The sequence below is a fragment of the Macaca fascicularis genome, chromosome 1, assembly GCF_037993035.2.
Source record: "Macaca fascicularis isolate 582-1 chromosome 1, T2T-MFA8v1.1".
NCBI classification, from domain to species: Eukaryota; Metazoa; Chordata; class Mammalia; order Primates; family Cercopithecidae; genus Macaca; species Macaca fascicularis.
Window position 1 is genome coordinate 110523150 of NC_088375.1, and position 21687 is coordinate 110544836.

Below are 21687 nucleotides of genomic sequence, written 5' to 3' on the forward strand. Positions count from 1 at the left end.
GGTGTGATCTTGGCTCACTGCAAGCTCCGCCGCCTCCCAGGTTCACACCTTTCTCCTGCCTCAGCCTCCCGAGAAGCTGTGATGACAGGCGCCCGCCACCACGCCTGGCTAATTTTTTTTTTTTGTATTTTTAGTAGAGACGGATTTCACCGTGTTTGCCAGGATGATCTCGATCTCCTGACCTCGTGATCTGCCCGCCTTGGCCTCCCAAAGTGCTGGGATTACAGGCGTGAGCCGCCGCACCCGGCCGATTGTGCCTTTTTAAAAAGTTCTCTTAAACAGTTTCTTAATAACCCTTTTGTTTGAGACTTGCTAGTCAAATGGCTTCAAATCAGGACCCTACTCAAAATAGTTCTACTGCAATATCGACCTCTATGTTTTTGAAGATGTTATTTTAATTAAAGAAATTCAAATTTATTCACATAAAATTCTGTTGAATTTTATATGTGGTAAACTGAAATGTTAGAGAAAAAAAATGAGCTCTAAGTTAAAGCTTGTATTTGTGTCACAAGGTTGAATTAAAGAAAATACTTTATCAGAAGAAGATGGCCACTGCCCAGCTGCAGAGGACTCCCATGGTATGATTTCTTGTATTTTGATATATCTTAATGTAGCCGCTTTTATTGTTTCTTGAAGTCTCAGCTACTCTGTTGTTACATTTGGAAGTTAGGGCTCAACTATTTGAGGGTTTTATAATACCAGGAAACTGCATGTTTTAAGAAATGAAGATATTTGCTAAAGTATTTTGAATTAATTGAAAGTTCTATTGGATGTTTGCTGCATTGAATTAAATTGCTCATTCACATTTAATTTACATTAGATATTAATGAATACTGCTTTGTTGCTTTGATGAAATTATTGGTCATAGTGGTCCACCTCCAGAATATGAATGTTCAATATATAAGCAGAATAAAAATAAATAAATAAGAAAATGAGGCCGGCCGGGCGCGGTGGCTCACGCCTGTAATCCCAGCTATGAGGGTGACTGAGGCAGGAGAATCACTTGAACTCAGAAAGGGGAGGTTGCAGTGAGCCGAGATAGCACCACTGCACTCCAACCTGGGTAACAGTGAGACTCTGTCTCAAAAAGAAAATTAATGTTTGTAACCCAGAGACAAATATGCGTTTGTTATCTTTGTATAGGATTTTGCATTACACTTAATCTCTGTTAAACCTACTCAGTGACCAAAGAGAAAAATCAATGTTATCTATCCATGTATTATGCATTTACAGGCAGTTAATCTGCAAGGGGATTCTTAGGATTTTTAGGTGCTTTTTGAGCTGAGGCTGAGGTGAGAGTATCGCTTGAGCCCAAGAGTTTGAGATCAGCCTGGGTAACATAGTGAGACCTAATCTCTACAGAAAAAAAAGAAAGAAAGAAAAAAAAAAACTTTAGCCAGGCATGGTGGTGCATGCCTGTAGTCTCAGCTACTTTAGAGGTTGTGCGAGGATATATGAAATGTCATATATGAAATGTCTACAATACGCAAATTTATAGGGACAGAAAGCCTAGTGGGTGGGACATGGGATGGGATAAGGGACAGGGAGTGATTGCTAATTGGTATGGGTTTCCTTTTTGGGGTGAAGAAAATGTTATGAAATTGATGGTGGTGATTGTTGCACACACACCTCTGTGAATAAACTAAAAACCATTAAACTGAAAAACAGTTTATATGGGTGTCCCAAAAAGGTGTTTTTAAAATACCAGCCACTATTAATATGTTTTATTCATTCTCAAAATACTAGTATTTGATATATTTGAATATAATCTGAAGAATCATATAATTATTCTATACTTTTTTTTTTTTTGAGATGGAGTCTCACTTTGTCACTCAGGCTGGAGTGCAGTGGCACAATCTTGGCTCACTGCAACCTCTGCCTCCTGGGCTCAAGCAATTCCCTGCCTCAGCCTCCCGAGTAGCTGGGATTACAGGAGTAGCTGGATTTACAAGTGCCCGCCACCATACCCAGCTATTTTTTGTATTTTTAGTAGAGACAGGGTTTCACCATTTGGCCAGTCTGGTCTTGAACTCCTGACCTAGTGATCCTCCCGCCTCAGCCTCCCAAAGTGCTGGGATTACAGGTGTGAGCCACTGCACCTGGCCTATACTTTTTTAATGAAATACTTTGTGTCCATCAACTTGCATCCAATTGAGGTTGTAGGCAGCTATGATCGTGCCACTGCACTCCAGCCTGGGCAATAGAGTGAGACCCTGTCTCAATTTTTTAAAAAATTTAAAAAATTAAAAAGATTTTTAGGTACTTTTTGCTTGTGTCCTTTAGGCTATTATCCTAGAAACACCCTCACATTTTACATCCCGCTGTGACTTTTGGGGGATTACTAATCAATATAGGGAGGAATTCTTGGGGCGAGTACTATGCTTATACAAAATTAGATCTATGTTAAGAGAAACTACTTTATTTTTAATAAATTTAAATAAAGTATTCTATTTTCCCTTGAATTTTAGAGTGCACTGGTATTTCCCAATAAGATATCAACTGAACACCAGTCTTTGGTGTTAGTGAAGAGGCTCCTAGCAGTTTCAGTATCCTGTATCACGTATTTGAGAGGAATATTCCCAGAATGCGCTTATGGAACAAGATATCTAGATGGTAATATAATATTTATTTTAAAGCTTTATTTTAAAATGATATTTTTATTTTTGTTTGCTCTAAAACTATAATTTTTGACTTAGAAATTTTATTTTAATAGAAGCTTTATTAATACAATTCACATACCTGACAGTTCATTGTTTAAAAGTGTACATTTCAATGATTTTCAATAAATTCCCAGAGTTGTACAAGGATCACCACAGTCAATTTTAGAACATTTCTTCATCCCAAAAAGAAACTCCATACCCATTAAGCCACTATGCACTTCTCCTCAACCTTCCCAGTCCTAGGCAATCACCAATCTACTTTCTGTCTGTACAGATTTACTTATTCTGGACATTTCATATAAATGAAATAATATAAAATGTGGTCCTGTCCAGGCGCAGTGACTCACGCCTGTAATCCCAGTACTTTGGGAGGCTGAGGAGGGCGGATCACAAAGTCAAGAGATAGAGACCATCCTGGCCAACATGGTGAAACCCGTGTCTACTAAAAATACAAAAATTAGCCAGGCATGGTGGTGCATGCCTGTAGTCCCAGCTACTTGAGAGGCTGAGCAGGAGAACTGCTTGAACCCGGGAGGTGGAGGTTGCAGTGAGCTGAGATTGAGCCACTGCACTCCAGCCTGGCCACAGAGCGAGACTCCGTCTCAAAAAAATAAATAAATAAATAAATAAAATGTGGTCCTTTGTGACTGGCTTTCAACTAGCATGTTTTCAGGGTTCCTCCATATTGTAACATGGATAAGTGCTTCATCCCTTTTTGTTGCTGAATAATGTTCTATTGTATGGCTGTACCACATTTTACTTATCCCTTTACCAGTTGATGAACATTTGGGTTCTCTTTTTGGCTCTTATGAATAATGCCACATTGATGTACATGTTTTTGTTTGGATACCTAAATGGTTTTAAAATACATATATTCAACACCTTTAGAAGCACTTAATCATAAAATTTTTCCTCAGTTTCTCAAGTATAATTTTACCTGAAATTATGCTTATAATGATGAAAGAAATCGATAGAAAACATTGTTATTTATAACTTTGTATAGCAGTAGTGTATGTTCTTGTGCTATTTTAAGGAAGTAAAAATACAGCCAGCACCAGGCGTGGAAGCTCATGTCTGTAATCCCAGCACTTTGGGAGGCTGAGGCAGGAGGATCACTTGAGGCCAGGAGTTCAAGACCAGCCTGGTCAACATAAGGAGACTCCATATCTATTTTTTTAATTAAAATAATAATAATAATAATAATAATACAGCCAGTTTATACTACAATAATAACTTATTTCTCAGTACATTATACATGCATAATATTGTACACCAGTTATGTGCTGGGCAATATGGTAAGCACTATGTTATGTACGATATCTTGCTAATTCATGTAACAGTCCTACAAATACCTGTTTTTCAAATAAGGAACTTGAGAATATGAGATACTCTCAGTCTTTTCCACTGTGTTACATGTTGCTTCTTTGCAGGCCTCTTTGTTTTTGATAGCCAGTTAACTTCTTGGCCTTTACAAGTATTTTACTGGGATAAGATTCTAAGATCCTTGTATAACAATGGCATGGAAGCAACATATCTAATTTTATGGATTCCATAATTTTTTTATGAAATGTTTTTGTACCCATCAACTTGCATCCTAATTATGATGCTGGCATTTTATAATAAATATTAAAAGACTACTTTCATATAACCTTTCTTCAATTACATTGATAATATTAATCATCTGGGTATTAATTATTGCTATTAATAATTTACCTGTGCTGGGCACGGTGGCTTACGCCTGTAATCCCAGCACTTTTGGAGGTCAAGGCAGGTGGGTCACCTGAGGTCAGAAGTTCGAGACTAGCCTGGCCAACATGAGAAAATCCTGTCTCTACCGAAAAATACAAAAATTAGCCGGTCATGGTGGCACACCTGAAGTCCCAGCTATTGGGGAGGCTGAGGTGGGAGAAAGGCTTGACTTGGGAGGCAGAAGTTCCAGTGAGCCGAGATCATGCCACTGCACTCCATCCTAGGTGATGGAGTGAGACCCTGTCTCAAAATAATAATTATTATAATTATAATTTACCTGTAATACACAGCTGAAGAAAATAAACTTCATTTAAAATTTCTAGTTGTTTACTTTTCTTAAGTAACTCTATATTTCATCTTTTTGTGTTTAGATCTTTGTGTCAAAATACTGAGAGAAGATAAAAATTGCCCAGGATCCACACAGTTAGTGAAATGGCAAGTAACAGAATACCTAAAGAGAGAAAATTATTTTTGCTTATATTACTTTTTTTTGTACCTTGGATACCTTTTGGTGTTTAACCAAATTTTAGTGAATCACCCTTTAATACTAGATAGCATTTTTGTAGGTCATTAAGTTTTCCACTGACGTTTTCCTCTCCTTGAAGTCTGGGTATTTAGAAAAATAAATTCTAAAAATAAATGTTCCTTTATTTTATGCCCCATGCAAGCAGGCTTTATTTATTTTATTATTGTTCCCCACAAATAGCTGTCAGACATTTTGTATTTTCCCTTCCATCCCTGTCCATCATTTTACATTTCTGCAACATTGTTTTTTTATGTTTTGTCTTGTTTAAAGCTAGTTAATAAGAAGGGAGCTTTAATAAGACATTTTTGTATTATTTAGTAATGAGATAATATGGAAATTTATGAAAATAACTCTTTTCTGGAAATGCATTCAGTCTAAAAATGAATCCTTGATTTTTTTTTTTTAGGATGCTAGGATGTTATGATGCTTTACAGAAAAAATATGTAAGTCTTGCAATCTCTCTATCCTTTTTTTTCTATAGTTTGTGATCTACAAATCTAACTGGTATCATGTAGTAAAACATTCATTTGAACTAACTTGAGTGTAAGTCAGTCTGAGTTACTGATTTCAGCCTAAACATTTGAATATTTTAAAGACTAATCATCAAGTCATTTAAAGCTAATGGAATTAATACTAAACAAACTTTCCAAGCTAGTTTTTTAAACACTTATTTGTATTTTTTTTTTTTTTTTTGAGACGGAGTCTGGCTCTGTCGCCCGAGCTGGAGTGCAGTGGCCAGATCTCAGCTCACTGCAAGCTCCGCCTCCCGGGTTTACGCCATTCTCCTGCCTCAGCCTCCCAAGTAGCTGGGACTACAGGCGACCGCCGCCTCGCCCGGCTAGTTTTTTGTATTTTTAGTAGAGACGGGGTTTCACCGTGTTAGCCAGGATGGTCTCGATCTCCTGACCTCGTGATCCGCCCGTCTCGGCCTCCCAAAGTGCTGGGATTACAGGCTTGAGCCACCACGCCCGGCCGCACTTATTTGTATTAATAACACATGTTAACTTATAAAAAATTAATGAATTAAAGAGTCTTTTCAAATAATTTATTCATTAGTTTCACATGCCCTCTACAAACTTGTTTATAGTAATAATTTAATAAATTATTTCCTTATTAGGGTTCAAAAATAAATTTCCACATAATCTAGGTTAAATAGTCACAAATTCTGAATTAGCAAAATTAAGAAGGTTTTAAGATGGATTGTAAGCCTTTTTGCATACTTAGTATAATATAGTATCAACATGTATAATGAAGTCCAGCACTAGGCTAATTGTGAAGAAGATGAATTTTTATTTATGGTTCCTAACCTTCCCCATTAAGGTGTAGTAAATATTGAGCGCCTGTTATGTGCTAGGCATTTCTTCTAGGTAGGAACTGGTTAAGCTAACAGTGATCAACAAAACAAAAAGAGTCCCTTGTATAGTAGGAAAACAAGTAGTTAATAAAACAAATCATATACTTTTCAATAATGTTAAATGCCATTAAAATTTTTAGCAAAAGTATGTGGTAAATGGAAAGGTAAGGTAACTTTAGATGGGATGGTCATAGGAGCTTCTCTGAGGAAGTGACATTTAAGAGACCTGAATGAGAAGAAACCAGCTAGGCACTGATTCTAGGAGAGAATATTCCCAGCAGAGCAGCTAATGCAAAGAATTAGAAGGAAGTTTAGAGAGTTCCAGGAACAAAAAGAAGGCCAATATGACTGAGGGCAATTGTGCAGTGGGGGAGAATAACATGAGATGAGCCTGGGCAGATAAGCACGGCCAGAGCACTCAGTGGATTTTATTTTAGGTGCAAAGAAAAGCCATTCTAAGGTTATATGTAGAAACGTAATATTTGATTTACATTTAAAAATTGTTTTAGACCAGGCACGGTGGCTCACGCCTGTACTCCCAGCACCTTGGGAAGCTAAGGCAGGTGGATCACCTAAGGTCAGGAGTTTGAGACCAGCCTGGCCAACATGTTGAAAACTTGTCTCTACTAAAAGTACAAAAATGAGCTAGGCGTGGTGGCATGCCTGTAATCCCAGCTATTCAGGAGGCTGAGGCAGGAGAATCACTTGAACCTGGGAGGTGGAAGTTGCAGTAAGCTGAGATCATGCCACTGTACTCCAGCCTGAGGGACAGAGTGATACTCTGTCTTAAAAAAAAAAAAAAATGTTTTAAATCACTTTGCCCACAACTTAGAGAATCTGCTGTAGAAGGAGAATAAGATTGGGAGTAAGGAGAATAGCACCTAGGCCATTACTGTAGTACTGGTGAGAAATAATGGTTGCTTAGACCATGATAGCAGAGAGAGGAGATTCAGAATGGATTTGGCAGTAGAACTGATTGGATTTGTTGATGGACTGGCTGTGTAATATAAGGAAAAGATCAGAATCAAGGATGACTCTTAGATTTTTGGCAGATCGCCGGGCGCGGTGGCTCAAGCCTGTAATCCCAGCACTTTGGGAGGCCGAGACGGGCGGATCACGAGGTCAGGAGATCGAGACCATCCTGGCTAACACAGTGAAACCCCGTCTCTACTAAAAATACAAAAAAACTAGCCGGGCGAGGTGGCGGGCGCCTGTAGTCCCAGCTACTTGGGAGGCTGAGGCAGGAGAATGGCGTAAACCCGGGAGGCAGAGCTTGCAGTGAGCTGAGATCCGGCCACTGCACTCCAGCCTCAGCGGCAGAGCAAGACTCTGTCTCAAAAAAAAAAAAAAAAAAAAAAGATTTTTGGCAGATCATTTGATTAAATTACTTTCTACGATTTTCTTTTCCTATGGTCTCCAAAACTTCCTCCCTGGGGCCCTGAACTCTCGGCTGTGTCTTTTTTCAAAATCAGTTCTCATTGTTTTCGGTATAACACATATATTGTGTTATTTCACAATATATATTTTTTTCCTTATAACTGGCAGTAATGTCCTTTTTGCTTACATCAATGAAATAAAGTGCTGACATGAATTTCAGTCATCAGTGATTTTACTAGCAACAGATTTCAGGGGATAGGGAAGCATATGTAAGGTCCTGCATTATAGGCATCGATCTTATGCAGTCAAGATCTGCAATGATTATTTGTTATTAGGAATACATGTTGAAATAGGACAAAGAATTCTTATGATTCATAATGAAAAAATATTTTGTAGACTACAAGTAAGATTTTTGTTCTTTGTTGTATTTCAGCTAAGGATGGTTGTTCTAGCTGTAAGTATTTTTAAATTGTGTGTTCTTTTTAAAATGCTGCCAACTTTGGCCTTACTTAATTAAATAACACTAAAACTGTCAATTGATTATGCCACATTATTCGAATAACTGATCTATTCAATGGAATGAAAAAGTAATATTTTGGGTGGTCATTTTTATTTGTTTGTTTTGCTGAGTTCCCATGAAGTTTAGTCTAAACATCTTAATTTAGCTCTTGAATACTTAGCCTTAGATAACTCAATTGTAAATTGTTTTTAAATAGGTATACACAAACCCAGAAGATCCTCAGGTAAGTGTGCTTGAGTTACTAATGAAACATAATGCCTCTAATATCTAAAAAGAATATAAAACATAATATAAGAATATCTTATGCTTTTAATTATGCCTTAATCAATATACTTTCATGTATATTTTCACATTTGAACTTCATAAAACTCTTCTGAGGTAAGGCAGGGCTTGGATCGTTACCTTTAAACAGATTAACATGACAGAGATTATGTGACTGATCTTAGGCCTCAAAGCTTACAAACTGTCAGAAATAACTTAAATCTCCTGACGTCTAATTCTTTACAGTATTTTTTATACTATATTTTAGAATTATGAAAGGGCTTGAGTTTTAGGAAAGTAAGAGAGTCATCTTTAAACTTAGAATATTCATCCCAATTCAGTCATGGCTAACTATTTATCTTACAATTAAAGGAGAGAAGGGAGAACATGAAAGGGAAAACCGGAAGATAAGAAACAAGGGGGAAAGATCTACTGAGTGCTTACTCTATATTAGGCTCTGTTCTTTGGGGCTTTATGTGCATTATCTCATTTATTCATCCCAGCTTTCATGAGGTGACCACTATTAGCATCTCCACTCTACAGATTAGGAAATCTAGGTACAAGGGATTTCTTGCCTAAGGTCATAGTGGCAGAAGAGGCAGAACCAGGTTTTGAACCTAGGAAGGCCAGTTCACGATTTGGGTGTTTACCCATTAGGCTATAGTTGTTATAATGTTTCATTCAGTCAAGGAGAGGTAGATTTAAACTGGTGTTAATAATAGATGTTTAAAAACATCACTATGTAAGCAATGAAATATAAAGAAAGCAATAAAAGTTTTCATGCTTCAGGAGGGCTGAGAATGTGTCTTTTCTTTGATACTCACGCCTGCAATTAATGCTTAATATGTGTCCATGCTGACAAAGCAGATCATTTGGGTAAAGGCTGTGAATTAATAGATTGTTCAGAAAACTAATTGATTGTTCAGAAAATGTTCATTTATTTTCATATGTTTTATAATTGTGCATTTTTTCAATCAGTAAATTAGCAACCTTGTTGATACAATAACAACATTTATTGAATGTTTACTATATGTCAGGTACTTTATAAAGTACCCTGTATAAATTATCCCATTTGTGAATATTTATTCACAACTACCAATGAGATATATACTGTCTTTAATCCCTTTTTTAGCTGGGGAAACTAAAACTTAAACTAAGGCTTAAGTGGCATGCCTGTGGTTACAGTATAGCAAAGATTTAAGCCCTGTGTTAGCCACTCTGCTGAGGTATGTTGCCTCCCATATCTGCCTGCTAAGGAGTTCCTTCCATGTGGTATAAATAACATACATTAAAATGAGTTGGGAAATAGATGTCTCTCCAAGACTGAAGCCCCATACCCAAACCATGAAAACTGAACACGAGGAATCAAAAGCTTCAATGGACCAATAGGGATTAATATGGCAGAAAAAAAGTATTGACTAAATGTTGAGTCATACAAAACAGAATATAGCTATTTAGCAGCTAGTACTGAATATCAGAAACATAACTGCAATATTTTCTATTTAAGACAATTTCAGAATGTTACCAATTCAAATTCAAATACACCAATAATGGACCACTCATGGACTTCATAAGGTATTGTTCTATAGTTTTCTTTTTGTATTACAGATTACCACTTATTCATATTAATGCTATATAGCTAAACTTCAGGATTCATTCTGAAACTGCAGGGTCATCCCCAATTAACCATCAAGATGTGGCTATGCAAAATGGAGTGGTGACTTGGAGTAGCTTCAAGCCAGATTCTGTGGTTAATTATAAGCAATTTTAATTGTGGAAAGAGAACTTAGGTGATTAGAAATATAGAAATACAATTTTAAAACATTATTTGCTTTCTTTAAACACTTTATGTAAAATGCATTTAAGTAAAATTAAGTTATTGATTTCTAGCAATTATATTAATATTAAAATTTTATAATAGTGACATTAAAACACATGGTAACTTTCAAGTTAACAGCTTAATGCTATAATAGAAATAAGAATCTCAAATAGTTAAAATGTAAAGTTATGATACTAGAAGCCACAGGTTTTATAAAAGAAATTAATATGTGATTCTCTTCTAGTAAAAACCAAAGCAATGAATCTAGCATGTCATCTACCGACACCAAGAAAGCAAGCATTCTCCTCATTCGCAAGATTTATATCCTAATGCAAAATCTGGGGCCTTTACCTAATGATGTTTGTTTGACCATGAAACTTTTTTACTACGATGAAGGTACTATTTGCAATACATCCTGTTTCAGTTGGTACCTATGTTTTATTATTATTGAAGCAATTGGTTTCCATTCCAAATATTTTTAGCACCTACATTTTTTGAAATTATAAAATTTACATTTAATATCACTATTCAAAAAGAAAGATTTGCAAAATTAAGCTTTAAAATAGATGCTTCTCTAGTGATAGGAATAAATCCATGTGAAGTATAACCTCACTCAATTAAATAAATTTAACAATGAGTTAACAGTTTTCACTTATCAGATTGGTAAAATGTGTTAATCCATTATTGATAAGGATGTGGGGAAACAGGAACTTTTTTCTTTTATGGAGACTGAGTCTTGCTCTGTCGCCCAGGCTGGAATGCAGTGGCACAATCTCAGCTCACTGCAGCCTCCACCTCCTGGCTTCAAGTGATTCTCCTGCCTCAACTTCCTGAGTAGCTGGGACTACAGGCATTCGCCACCATGTCTGGCTAATTTTTGTATTTTTAGTAGAGATGGGGTTTCACCGTGTTGGCCAGGCTAGTCTTGAACTCCTGATCTCAAGTGATTCACCCACCTTGACCTCCCAAAGAACTGGGATAACAGGCACAAACCACCGCACCCGGCCAAGCAGGCACTTTTATACACTTGAGGGACTGTATACAGGTTCTACATTTTTAGAGGACAATTTGGCAGTATCAAAATTTTAAATCTTTAATCTAGAAATTCTATAGTGAGAAAAATATATTGAAAATATAATTGTGCAAATATGCAAATATATAAGGATTTTGATTATAGCATTGGTTAAAATAGGAACAAACTGGAAACAACTTGAGTATCCTTCATTGGGGACTGAGTAAATAAATTATGTTCCATCTGCATAATAGAATACTACACAAGCTGTTAAAAAGAAGGTGCTGATAAATTACATTATCCAAGATATATTATTAAGTTAAAACCAGCTAGATATGGAACGGTATGATCTCTTTTGTGTTTTTAAAGGAATTTTATATATGTAATTCCTAAAACCTATGTAAATATGAAATATCTTTTATTATGTGCATGTCTTCTAGAAGAACATAAAGCAACAAAAATAACAACTAACATTTATTGAGTATTTACTATGTGCCAGTTCTGTTCTCAACATTTTACAACACTTTATTTTATTCCCACAATGACCCTGTGAAGTAGGTACTATTATTTTCACTATTTGACAGATGAGAAAATCAAATCAGGGATGAAAAAAATTTACCGAAGGTCACAGACAGTCAAGTGAAGAAAACAAAGCTTACCTTCAGGGATTAAAATGGGGACTTGGACATAGTAGGAGAGTGATTCTTATGTTTTGCATTATGCCCTTATATACTATTTGAAATACCTGCAATCTGCATGTGTTTTTATAATAATAATAATATTTTCTTTAATTTCATGAACAGCACGGTTTACACTTACTTTTTTGCAGTTACACCCCCAGATTACCAGCCTCCTGGTTTTAAGGATGGTGATTGTGAAGGAGTTATATTTGAAGGGGAGCCTATGTATTTAAATGTGGGAGAAGTCTCAACACCTTTTCACATCTTCAAAGTAAAAGTGACCACTGAGAGAGAACGAATGGAAAATATTGATTCAACTATACTATCACCAAAACAAATAAAAACACCATTTCAAAAAATCCTGAGGGACAAAGATGTAGAAGATGAACAGGAGCATTATACAAGTGTAAGTGTATTTCGAGAGTTATAAAGAACAATAATAACAAATGCTTTACTCAATTCTGAAGATTTTTTATAGCTCCCATTAACATTTGTGTAAATTCTCTATTATAATCGTGAACTCAAGGTTGGAAGGGTCCTTAAAGTCTAGGCCTATGGTTTTAAAACTTTTTATTTAGTCCAAACATTATACTAGAACTTAAAAGCACGACTATTCTGGTTGAAGCAGGGAATGTTCCTGAAGGCTCTGCCACTCCATATGTCACTTACCTTCATAGTGGACTCTGAGGAAACCCCTCGGACTCTAGGGCATAATTTGAAAAGCATTGCACTAGTCCAACCCCTGGCTAATGATGGAATCTTTTCTACGACATCCCTATTAAGTGTTCAGGTAGCCTGTGCTTGAATTTCTCTGGGGACTGGAAAGTAACTGTTCTGAAGCAGCCTGGAAGTTCCTGGAAGTCAGGAAGTATCTTATTCAACTTTTTAATCATCCTGTGCCTAGCACTTGAATTTGTAGTTAGTTACTCCTAAGTATTAGTCAAGTGAATGGATGAATAGAAGTATAAAAGAGTTTTTTAGTTGCCTTACTTCCAGCAAATGTGAAAGTCATTATTGCTTTAATCTTTCAGGCATTAACATTATATCCTTTAATCTCACTTCTCTTGTTTTCTCTGTCTCAATTTATTCTAAGTTATGACTACAATACTTATGTACAGAGATTCACTATTCTGATTAGGCTCTCTGACCACATCTTTACACATGGAAAATTCAATCAATTTTCAACCAATTCAGTCAAAGAAAAAAAACTTTTTTCTAAGACCTAAATCCCAGTCTTGCATTATAACAAATATGGCTGAGGTGTTTGTAGCATTCTTGAAAATATTTAAATCTCTTTCACATGTGTCACAAAGGGAACAATAATTGTAATGTAGACGTTAAACCTGTTGCTATTTTTACCATAACATGGCTGAGCTGAAGAGTCTTTATTGCATATATATATATTTTTTTATTTTATTTTATTTTATTTTATTTTATTTTATTTTATTTTATTTTATTTTTTGAGACAGAGTTTCGCTCTTATTGCCCAGGCTGGAGTGCAATGGTATGATCTCAGCTCACCGCAACCTCCGCCTCCCTGGTTCAAGTGATTCTTGTTCCTCAGCCTCCTGAGTAGCTGGGATTACAGACATGCACCACCATGCCTGGCTAATTTTGTATTTTTAGTAGAGACAGGGTTTCTCCATGTTGGTCAGGCTGGTCTCGAATTCCCAACTTCAGGTGATCCGCCCACCGCTGCCTCTCAAAATGCTGAGATTACAGGCATGAGCCACCACACCTGACCAAAAGTTGTATATTTTTAGGATTTGTCCTTAAAGCAACCCTGCAAAATAAAGAAAAATAGTATTTTTATGCTTTATTTGGATTAATAAATTGCCTTTTGATAGTAATTCTAGGAACACTTTTATTTCTAGCAAGTATAAGGTAGTTGTAGGTTTTTGGTTTGTTTGTTTTGTTTTGTTTTGTTTTTTGAGACAGAGTCTTGCTCTGTTGCCCAGACTGGAGTGCAGTGGCAGATCTTGGCTCACTGCAACCGCTAGCCTCCTGGGTTCAAGGTATTCTCCTGCCTTAGCCTCCTAAGTAGCTGGGATTACAAGCGTGTGCCACCATGCCTGGCTAATTTTTGTATTTTTAGTAGAGACGGGATTTCACCATGTTAGCCAGACTGGTCTCCAACTCCTGACCTCAAGTGATCCGCCCACCTCAGCCTTCCAAAGTGCTGGGATTACAGGTGTGAGCCATTGTGCCCAGCCTGGGTTGGTTGGTTGGTTTGTTTTTGAGACAGGGTCTCATTCTGTCTCCCAGGCTGGAGTGCAGTGGGATGATCACAGCTACTGCAGTCTCAAACTTCTGGGCTCAAGCGATCCTCTCACCTCAGCCTCCTGCGTAGCTGGGACCACAGAAACATGCCACCACACTTGGCTAATTTTTAAAATTTTTTCATAGAGACAAGGTCTCATCATATTGCCCAGGCTAATCTGGAACTACTAGTCTCAAGCAATCCTCCCTCCATGGCCTTCCAAAGTGCTAGGAATACAAACATGAGCCACCATGCCCAGCCAGTAGTTTTATATTGTATTTAGCCTTCACATGAAACAAATTCGTTCATAAATGCTTTCTGCTCACTTGTTTTAATTCCTTTTTGAAATGTGTCTATTTTTTTCTTCACATAATTATATAGGATGATTTGGACATGGAAACTAAAATGGAAGAACAGGAAAAAAACCCTGCATCTTCTGAACTTGGAGGTAGGAAGTTAATGAAAATGTACATTAACTCACTTCCAACTCAATTTTATACCTGTTTAATTTTTTTTTTTTTTTTTTACAGAACCAAGTTTAGTTTGTGAGGAAGATGAAATTATGAGGTCTAAAGAAAGTCCAGATCTTTCCATTTCTCATTCTCAGGTATAAACTTGATAGTTCCATCTCACTTTTGTTTTGTTCAAAGGACAGTTGCTTATATGCTATTTTTTTATTTTTCAGATTTTCTTATTCCAGGTCTTTTAGAATAAAATTCAATATTTAGAATGCTTATTATTAACTAACAACTAAATCTGGCAATTATATGTTGATGAATTTTGGGTATATTACTGGTGAATTTGTTTAGTAATAAACCTAAATACTATTGGTAGAATCTGAGAATTTCAGAGCTAGATAGAATCTTATGCAGTTATTTATTCCGCCCTGCTTCATATTTATAAATGGAATATATAATACATTTGTGTTGCCTTGGAGCATACATGTTTTATTTTCCTTTTCAAATATAGTAAAATCCTGAAATAAGAGATGTAGGTAATATGAACTTAGAAATAACATGATTGATGATTGATTGTCTACCTTCCTCTGCCCAGCCCATTTCTCAAATGAGTAGACTAAATTTCTGGTCTTCTGGAAGGGTGATGCCTGGTGATTATTTGGTACTTTCTCTGTTCAGTGGTTGGCCAATTATGTAAAGTGTCAGTTTCACTATCTTTACTTTTGTGCTTTTTGTACAGTATGAACCAACTCAAAATTATTGGTTTTAACTTAACAAGACCCTAAATTTTATGTGGTTAAATTTTTGGACTCCATTTATTGTGTTATGAAAAGGTTTTGTTATACTAAGTTATATTTTTTGTAATTCTTTTCTTTTTTAGGTTGAGCAGTTAGTCAACAAAACATCTGAACTTGATATGTCTGAAAGCAAAACAAGAAGTGGAAAAGTCTTTCAGAATAAAATGGTAAATATCTCTTTAGGTTTGTTTTCCGTTCTAACCTTGTAATTCTCCCCCATATGTGAGTTTATTTTAATATTCATTTATTAGACCAATATTTACTAAGTACCTATTATGTGTCAGGTATTTTACTAGGTGCTTAGGATATAACCTGAATAACACATACTTCTTGGTCTTAGCTAAAGTTTAGTAACTGGAAATAAACAAGCAATGATATAGAGCCGTTATAGAAGTCTGAATAGGCTACATAGGCACAAAGAAAGGAATGGTTAATTTTACTGAAGGTATATTAAAGAGAGGGACCCAGGAAAGGTTTTGGGAAGAAATGATACTATCATCCAGACTCCCAGAGAAATTTCCTAGAATGCCAGAATGTTCCCATGCTTGATCTTTCTTTTTTCTTTTTAAATTTCATTTAATTTAAGTTCCAAGATACATGTGCAGGACATGCAGGTTTGTTACATAGGTAAACGTGTGCCATAGTGGTTTGCTGCACCTATCAATCTATTACCTAGGTATTAAGCCCCACATGCATTAGCTATTTATTCTAATGCTCTCCCTCCCTCCAATCACCTGACAGACCCCAGTGTGTATTGTTCCCCTCTTTGTGTCTATGTGTTCTCATGGTTTAGCTACCACTTATAAGCGAGAACATGTGGTGTTTGGTTTTCTGTTCTTGTGTTAGTTTGCTGAGGATAATGACTTCCAGCTCCATCCATGTCCCTGCAAAGGACGTGATTTCATTTCTTGTTATAGCTGCATATTTTCTTTATCCAGTCTATCACTGATGGGCATGTGGGTTGAGTCTGTTTTTGCTATTGTGTATAGTGGTGCAATGAACATACAGGTGCATGTATCTTTGTAATAGAATGATTTATATTCCTCTGGGTATATACCTAGTAAAGGGATTACTGGGTCAAATGGTATTTCTGGTTCCAGGTCTTTGAAGAATCCACCACACTGTCTTCCACAATGGTTGAACTAATTTACATTCCAACCAACAGAGTAAAAGTGTTCCTATTTCTCTGTAGCCTCGCCAGCATCTGTTGTTTCTTAACTTTTTATTTTTTATTTTTTTATTTTTTATTTTTGAGACGGAGTCTCGCTCTGTCGCCCAGGCTGGAGTGCAGTGGCGCGATCTCGGCTCACTGCAAGCTCCGCCTCCTGGGTTTACGCCATTCTCCTGCCTCAGCCTCCTGAGTAGCTGGGACTACAGGCGCCCGCCACCGCGCCCGGCTAATTTTTTCTATTTTTAGTAGAGACGGGGTTTCACCGTGGTCTCGATCTCCTGACCTTGTGATCCGCCCGCCTCGGCCTCCCAAAGTGCTGGGATTACAGGCGTGAGCCACCGCGCCCGGCCTCTTAACTTTTTAATAATCACCATTCTGACTGGCATAAGATGGTATCTCATTGTGGTTTTGATTTGTATTTCTCTAATGATCAGTGATGTTGAGTGTTTTTCATATGTTTGTTGGCCACATAAATGTCTTCTTTTGAGAAATGTCTGTTCATGCCCTTTACCCACTTTTTAATGGGGCTGTTTGTTTTTTTCTTGTAAATTTGTTTAAGTTTCTTGTAGATTCTGGATATTAGGCCTTTGTCAGATGGATAGATTGTGGAAATTTTCTCCCATTCTGTAGGTTCTCTGTTCACTCTGAAAAATATGGAATGCTTCATGAATTTGCATGTCATCCTTGTGCAAGGGACAGGCTAATCTTCTCTATATCGTTCTAATTTTAGTATATGTGTTGCTGAAGTGAGCACCATGCTCAATCTTATAAATTGAGTTTCTTGTTAATAAGACATTACAAAACAATATTTTGTATATAACTTGCATAAAATGAATCTCATATTCTTAAGGGAAAAAAATCACTACTTTATTTTAGCTTTTGGTATGAATTATACTAAATCAAACTTCATATTTGATTTTAGACCTTTAAATTACTCTCAAAGGTTCATTGGGGTGAAGAAAAAGCATTCTGTAAAACACATAAAATATCCAAAGTTTAGGAAATAAATAGCTCACTGTTTAGTGGTGTACTAGAACATTTCTTCCCAACTCCTCACTCAGAGATATCATGTTGGTAGCTTAAATTGGACATGTTGGTAGTATTCACAGCACAGAAATCAGCAAATGCCTCAGGGTTTGTTTCTCTCCTAGAGCTGGTTATTAAACATTTATCAGAACACTACTCATTATAGTGCCATTTTTAAGTGTCTTCCTCCACCCCTATTCTCAATGGGAAGTTAGAACTGGCAGAAGGCAGCATTCAAATGAGTATGCTCATGAAAGCAAGAGATAAAGGAATGTCAAGATTTACTACTTCTAGAAGCAAAATGTTCATCCTATCCAGTTTATATGTGGGATGAATAACCTTTATTAGGATATAGGGATAGAGACTAGCGTTTTAAAAATTATTAAGCAAGATCTCCTTGTAACGTAACATTAAGATGCTTTGGGGACATAAATTTATTTCTGAAATTGCACATGTTTTTGGATATGAACTCTGAGCCAGTGTACTCCTGATTTTGAGAATTATTACTGAATTGTGGTTAGAAAAGGGCAAGAAATGAAAATATTCATTATTATATATACTAAGGAATTATCACTGGAAAGGTCATTTCAAGCATCAGAAAAGAAGTCTGTCCTTTTAGAGAATAGTTATATGACACCTAATCATTAGTCATTTTCCAATATTCATTTTAATAACTATATATACAGCATTATTCACAATAGCCAAAAGATGGGAAAAACCTAAATATACATCAACAGATTAATGGATAAAAAAATGTGGTATATTCATACAATTGACTATCAGCCATAAAAAAAAATGAAGTGCCAATACATGCTACAACTTAGATGAACCTTGAAAACATGCTAATTAAAGGAAGTTACTCACAAAAGTCCACATATTATTCCATTCATTTGAAAGTCAGAACAGGGAAAGCTATTGAGACAGTCTTAAGGCTGGTGGGAGGATGGCAGAATAAGAGAGCAATAGCTAAGGGATATGTAGTTTGTCTTTAGGGTGATGAAAGTGATCTAAAATTGATTGTGGTGATGATTGTACAACTCTGAATGTACTGAAAATCATTGAATCATACACTTATAAATGGGTGAATCATATAGTATCTAAATTATATCTCAATAAAGCTGTTTTTTTAAAAAAATTGTATATCCAGTTGGGCACTGTGGCTCATTCCTGTAATCCCAGCACTTTGGCAAGCTGAGGCAGGAGGATCGCTTGAGGCCAGAAGTTTCAGGCTGCAGTGAGCCATGATGGTGCCACTGCATTCCAGCCTCGGTGACAGAGGGATACCCTGTCCCTAAAAACTAAATAAATAAATACATAAATATTGCATATTGTTGCATAAGATTGAAAAATCAAGTGTTGGCTGTTCTTTGAGAAATAACCAATTAGTAATTATTCTATCTTTGTGGAGGCAAATGGAAATCAACCGGTAAAATCTTCCAAAGAAAATCGGAAGAGAAGTCAACATGAATCTGGGAGAAGAGTAAGTCTTATGATAATGTATAGTTTGAATTCAATGGCAAGTATCAGAATATCATTACTACAGATTAAATTTATTTATTTATTTATTTATTTATTTATTTATTTATTTTTTGAGACGGAGTCTTGCTTTGTCGCCCAAGCTGGAGTGCAGTGGCGCAATCTCGGCTCACTGCAAGCTCCACCTCCCGGGTTCACGCCATTCTCCTGCCTCAGCCTCCCGAGTAGCTGGGACTACAGGCGCCCGCCACTGCGCCCGGCTAATTTTTTCTATTTTTAGTAGAGACGGGGTTTCACCATGGTCTCGATCTCCTGACCTTGTGATCCGCCCGCCTCGGCCTTCCAAAGTGCTGGGATTACAGGCGTGAGCCACCGCGCCCGGCCTATAGATTAAATTTAAAATGATGAATTTGATATCTCTCAATGTACCTGAGAGCTCTGATATTCAAATTTTGTTTAAGTATATTTTGTTTTAAAAATCGAGGTGATTTTGAAATAAGATGCCCTATGTTGGTTTATTAGTTTTTTCCATGTAAACATCTCCTGTCTCATTCCATGAATGATTTTAAGTAATCGGAGGAATTTATAATATAAAATCAAAATCGGCTGGGCGCAGTGGCTCACGCCTGTAATCCCAGCACTTTGGGAGGCTGAGGTAGGTGGATCACGAGGTCAAGAGATCAAGACCATCCCGGCCAACATGGTGAAATCCCATCTCTACTAAAAATACAAAAAAAAAAAAAAAAAATTAGCTGGGCGTGGTGGCCATGCCTGTAGTCCCAGCTACTTGGGAGGTTGAGGCAGGAGAATCGCTTGAACCTGGGAGGTGGAGGTTGCAGTGAGCCAAGATCGCGCCACTGCACTCCAGCCTGGTGACAGACCAAGACTCCGTCTTAAAAAAAAAAAAAAAACATCAGTGCCAGGAAAAATATAAGTAGAATGAGAAAGTGACAATACAAGAATATTAAGGCAATTTTGTTTATATAGAACTGAAATTGGGCCACAAATTTGATCTGAGCTTTCTAGAGACCAAAACTGAAGTAGAAGGAAGACAAGTTACTAAATACATGTGTTCCCTAAAAATATAGGGTCTCATCCTAGTACCTCTGGAGAAAAAAATCTTTTCCTGACTTAAACCCTATAGTTGTTTCATGTTTAGAACCTTATTTTACCAAATCAGATAATGTATTTGCCATTTCTGAGATAATTATGCATATTTTTCCAACCAGATACTTTAGTATTATTAGTAAGTTAGAATTAGACAACTGAAAACTTAAGACTACTTTTAAAGCTCAAATGTTAACATCCCAAGAGTACAAAAGCAAGACATGATTTAAATCTTACATGATTCCAAGGTAGAATGTTTTTCTATTTGTAGTTCATTTTTAAATCTTTTTCCCTTCTTATTCCTCTGAAATATTTGGCTATTTTGAGGACACAATGTTAAATCTATCTTCTCACTACTACAGCAACCCTACTGAAGATTATACATTTTGCAAGTGCATACTTTCAGCAGCCATTGGAAGATGTTAATAATAAATTTTACTCTACTTTTAAGAAACCCAGATATAGTTATGCTAGGTATGCTAGGCATACTTTTTTTTAAAAAGGAGAGAAATCTCAGATACATGAAAAAATTTACAATTAAAGACATTTAAACAGGAAAGTATCTATTCTTAGTAGTTGTTTTCTTTTGACAGGTCCTCCATCACTTTGATTCTTCTAGTCAAGAGTCAGTGCCAAAAAGGAGAAAGTTTAGTGAACCAAAGGAACATATATAAAAATTATTTTTCTTCTGCAGGTTTGTGGAGTTCTTCTCAACATTTAAACTGAAGGACCCTGTATTATATTTCCCTAACTCTGAAGATGTGTATGTAGTTTAAAGCAGTTTGTACACTAAAATTAAGTTCTTGGCTGGCCGTCATATTGTGGTCCTTAATCTTGAGATAAATCCAACAGAACTTTCGAATAAAAGCAAAAGTACAAATGTCATAATTGATTCTGTAATAAGTAAAATTTGAAAATTGATTTTGTTCATTATCTACTTGATATTTCCATTAAATACATACTGTTAAGGCCCTCTAATGTCATTTTTCTAAACAGTAATGTTTGCTTTGGTATTAAAATTTGGTATGGATTCACTTTTTACTTATGTTAAAATTATACCATTTAACTGGCTCTTTTGTCGTTGTGCTGTTATTAAAACAATGTTCTTCAATATTTTGATATAATGTATTAATATTTTAATATATAATGTACAATTTAAAAATTAGTGCTTTACCTTTACTATACTTTTTTTACAGGACAAAAAGACTGATTTTTAAAGTATGGCATTTTTTGCAGCATAAATAAAATATTGTTCAGTACGTAGGCCGTTTCATCGCTTCTAATTTTTATTTAAGTAGCAGGAAATATGGCTCCATTCATTTGAAAGGCTGGTAGAAGGATGGGGGGATAGGGAATACTAATTTTTAGATGATTTTGGTAGCTATTACTTTTGCAAGAAGAGTTGAGCACACTTTCTAGAATTTTTGAGTGGTA

The 21687-nt window shown here is 36.1% G+C and overlaps 1 protein-coding gene and 1 non-coding gene across 6 annotated transcripts; one reads left to right on the top strand and one right to left on the bottom strand.

Annotated features, from left to right (window-relative positions):
- Window positions 1-486: 486 nt before the first annotated feature.
- Window positions 487-21514, top strand: HORMAD1 (HORMA domain containing 1). 5 transcript variants are annotated; one of them, XM_005541972.5, is made up of 14 exons: window positions 487-578; window positions 2469-2613; window positions 4781-4844; window positions 5342-5378; window positions 8100-8120; window positions 8383-8409; window positions 9955-10022; window positions 10511-10662; window positions 12108-12364; window positions 14600-14666; window positions 14749-14825; window positions 15557-15640; window positions 19079-19150; window positions 20847-21514. In XM_005541972.5, exons 1-14 carry the CDS (start codon window positions 546-548, stop codon window positions 20925-20927), a joined length of 1185 nt encoding a protein of 394 aa, XP_005542029.1. In that variant the 5' UTR covers window positions 487-545; the 3' UTR covers window positions 20928-21514. The 5 variants fall into 5 exon arrangements, with proteins under 5 accessions (XP_005542029.1, XP_045220232.1, XP_045220228.1 ...); XM_045364297.3 differs by lacking the exon at window positions 19079-19150; XM_045364293.3 differs by lacking the exon at window positions 8100-8120.
- On the bottom strand, window positions 17292-17398 carry LOC123570851 (U6 spliceosomal RNA). The gene has a single exon (XR_006695067.1). It is a non-coding gene; the product is annotated as a U6 spliceosomal RNA (small nuclear RNA).
- Window positions 21515-21687: the final 173 nt, after the last annotated feature.

What these genes read in the sequence shown, in the direction of transcription:
- HORMAD1 (XM_005541972.5), top strand. Translation starts at nt 546, where the DNA reads ATGGCCACTGCCCAGCTGCAGAGGACTCCCATG. An exon ending in CAAACCCAGAAGATCCTCAG is followed by an intron (nt 8,410 to 9,954) that starts GTAAGTGTGCTT and finishes TTTCTATTTAAG; the next exon opens with ACAATTTCAGAATGTTACCA. An exon ending in CCACTCATGGACTTCATAAG is followed by an intron (nt 10,023 to 10,510) that starts GTATTGTTCTAT and finishes ATTCTCTTCTAG; the next exon opens with TAAAAACCAAAGCAATGAAT.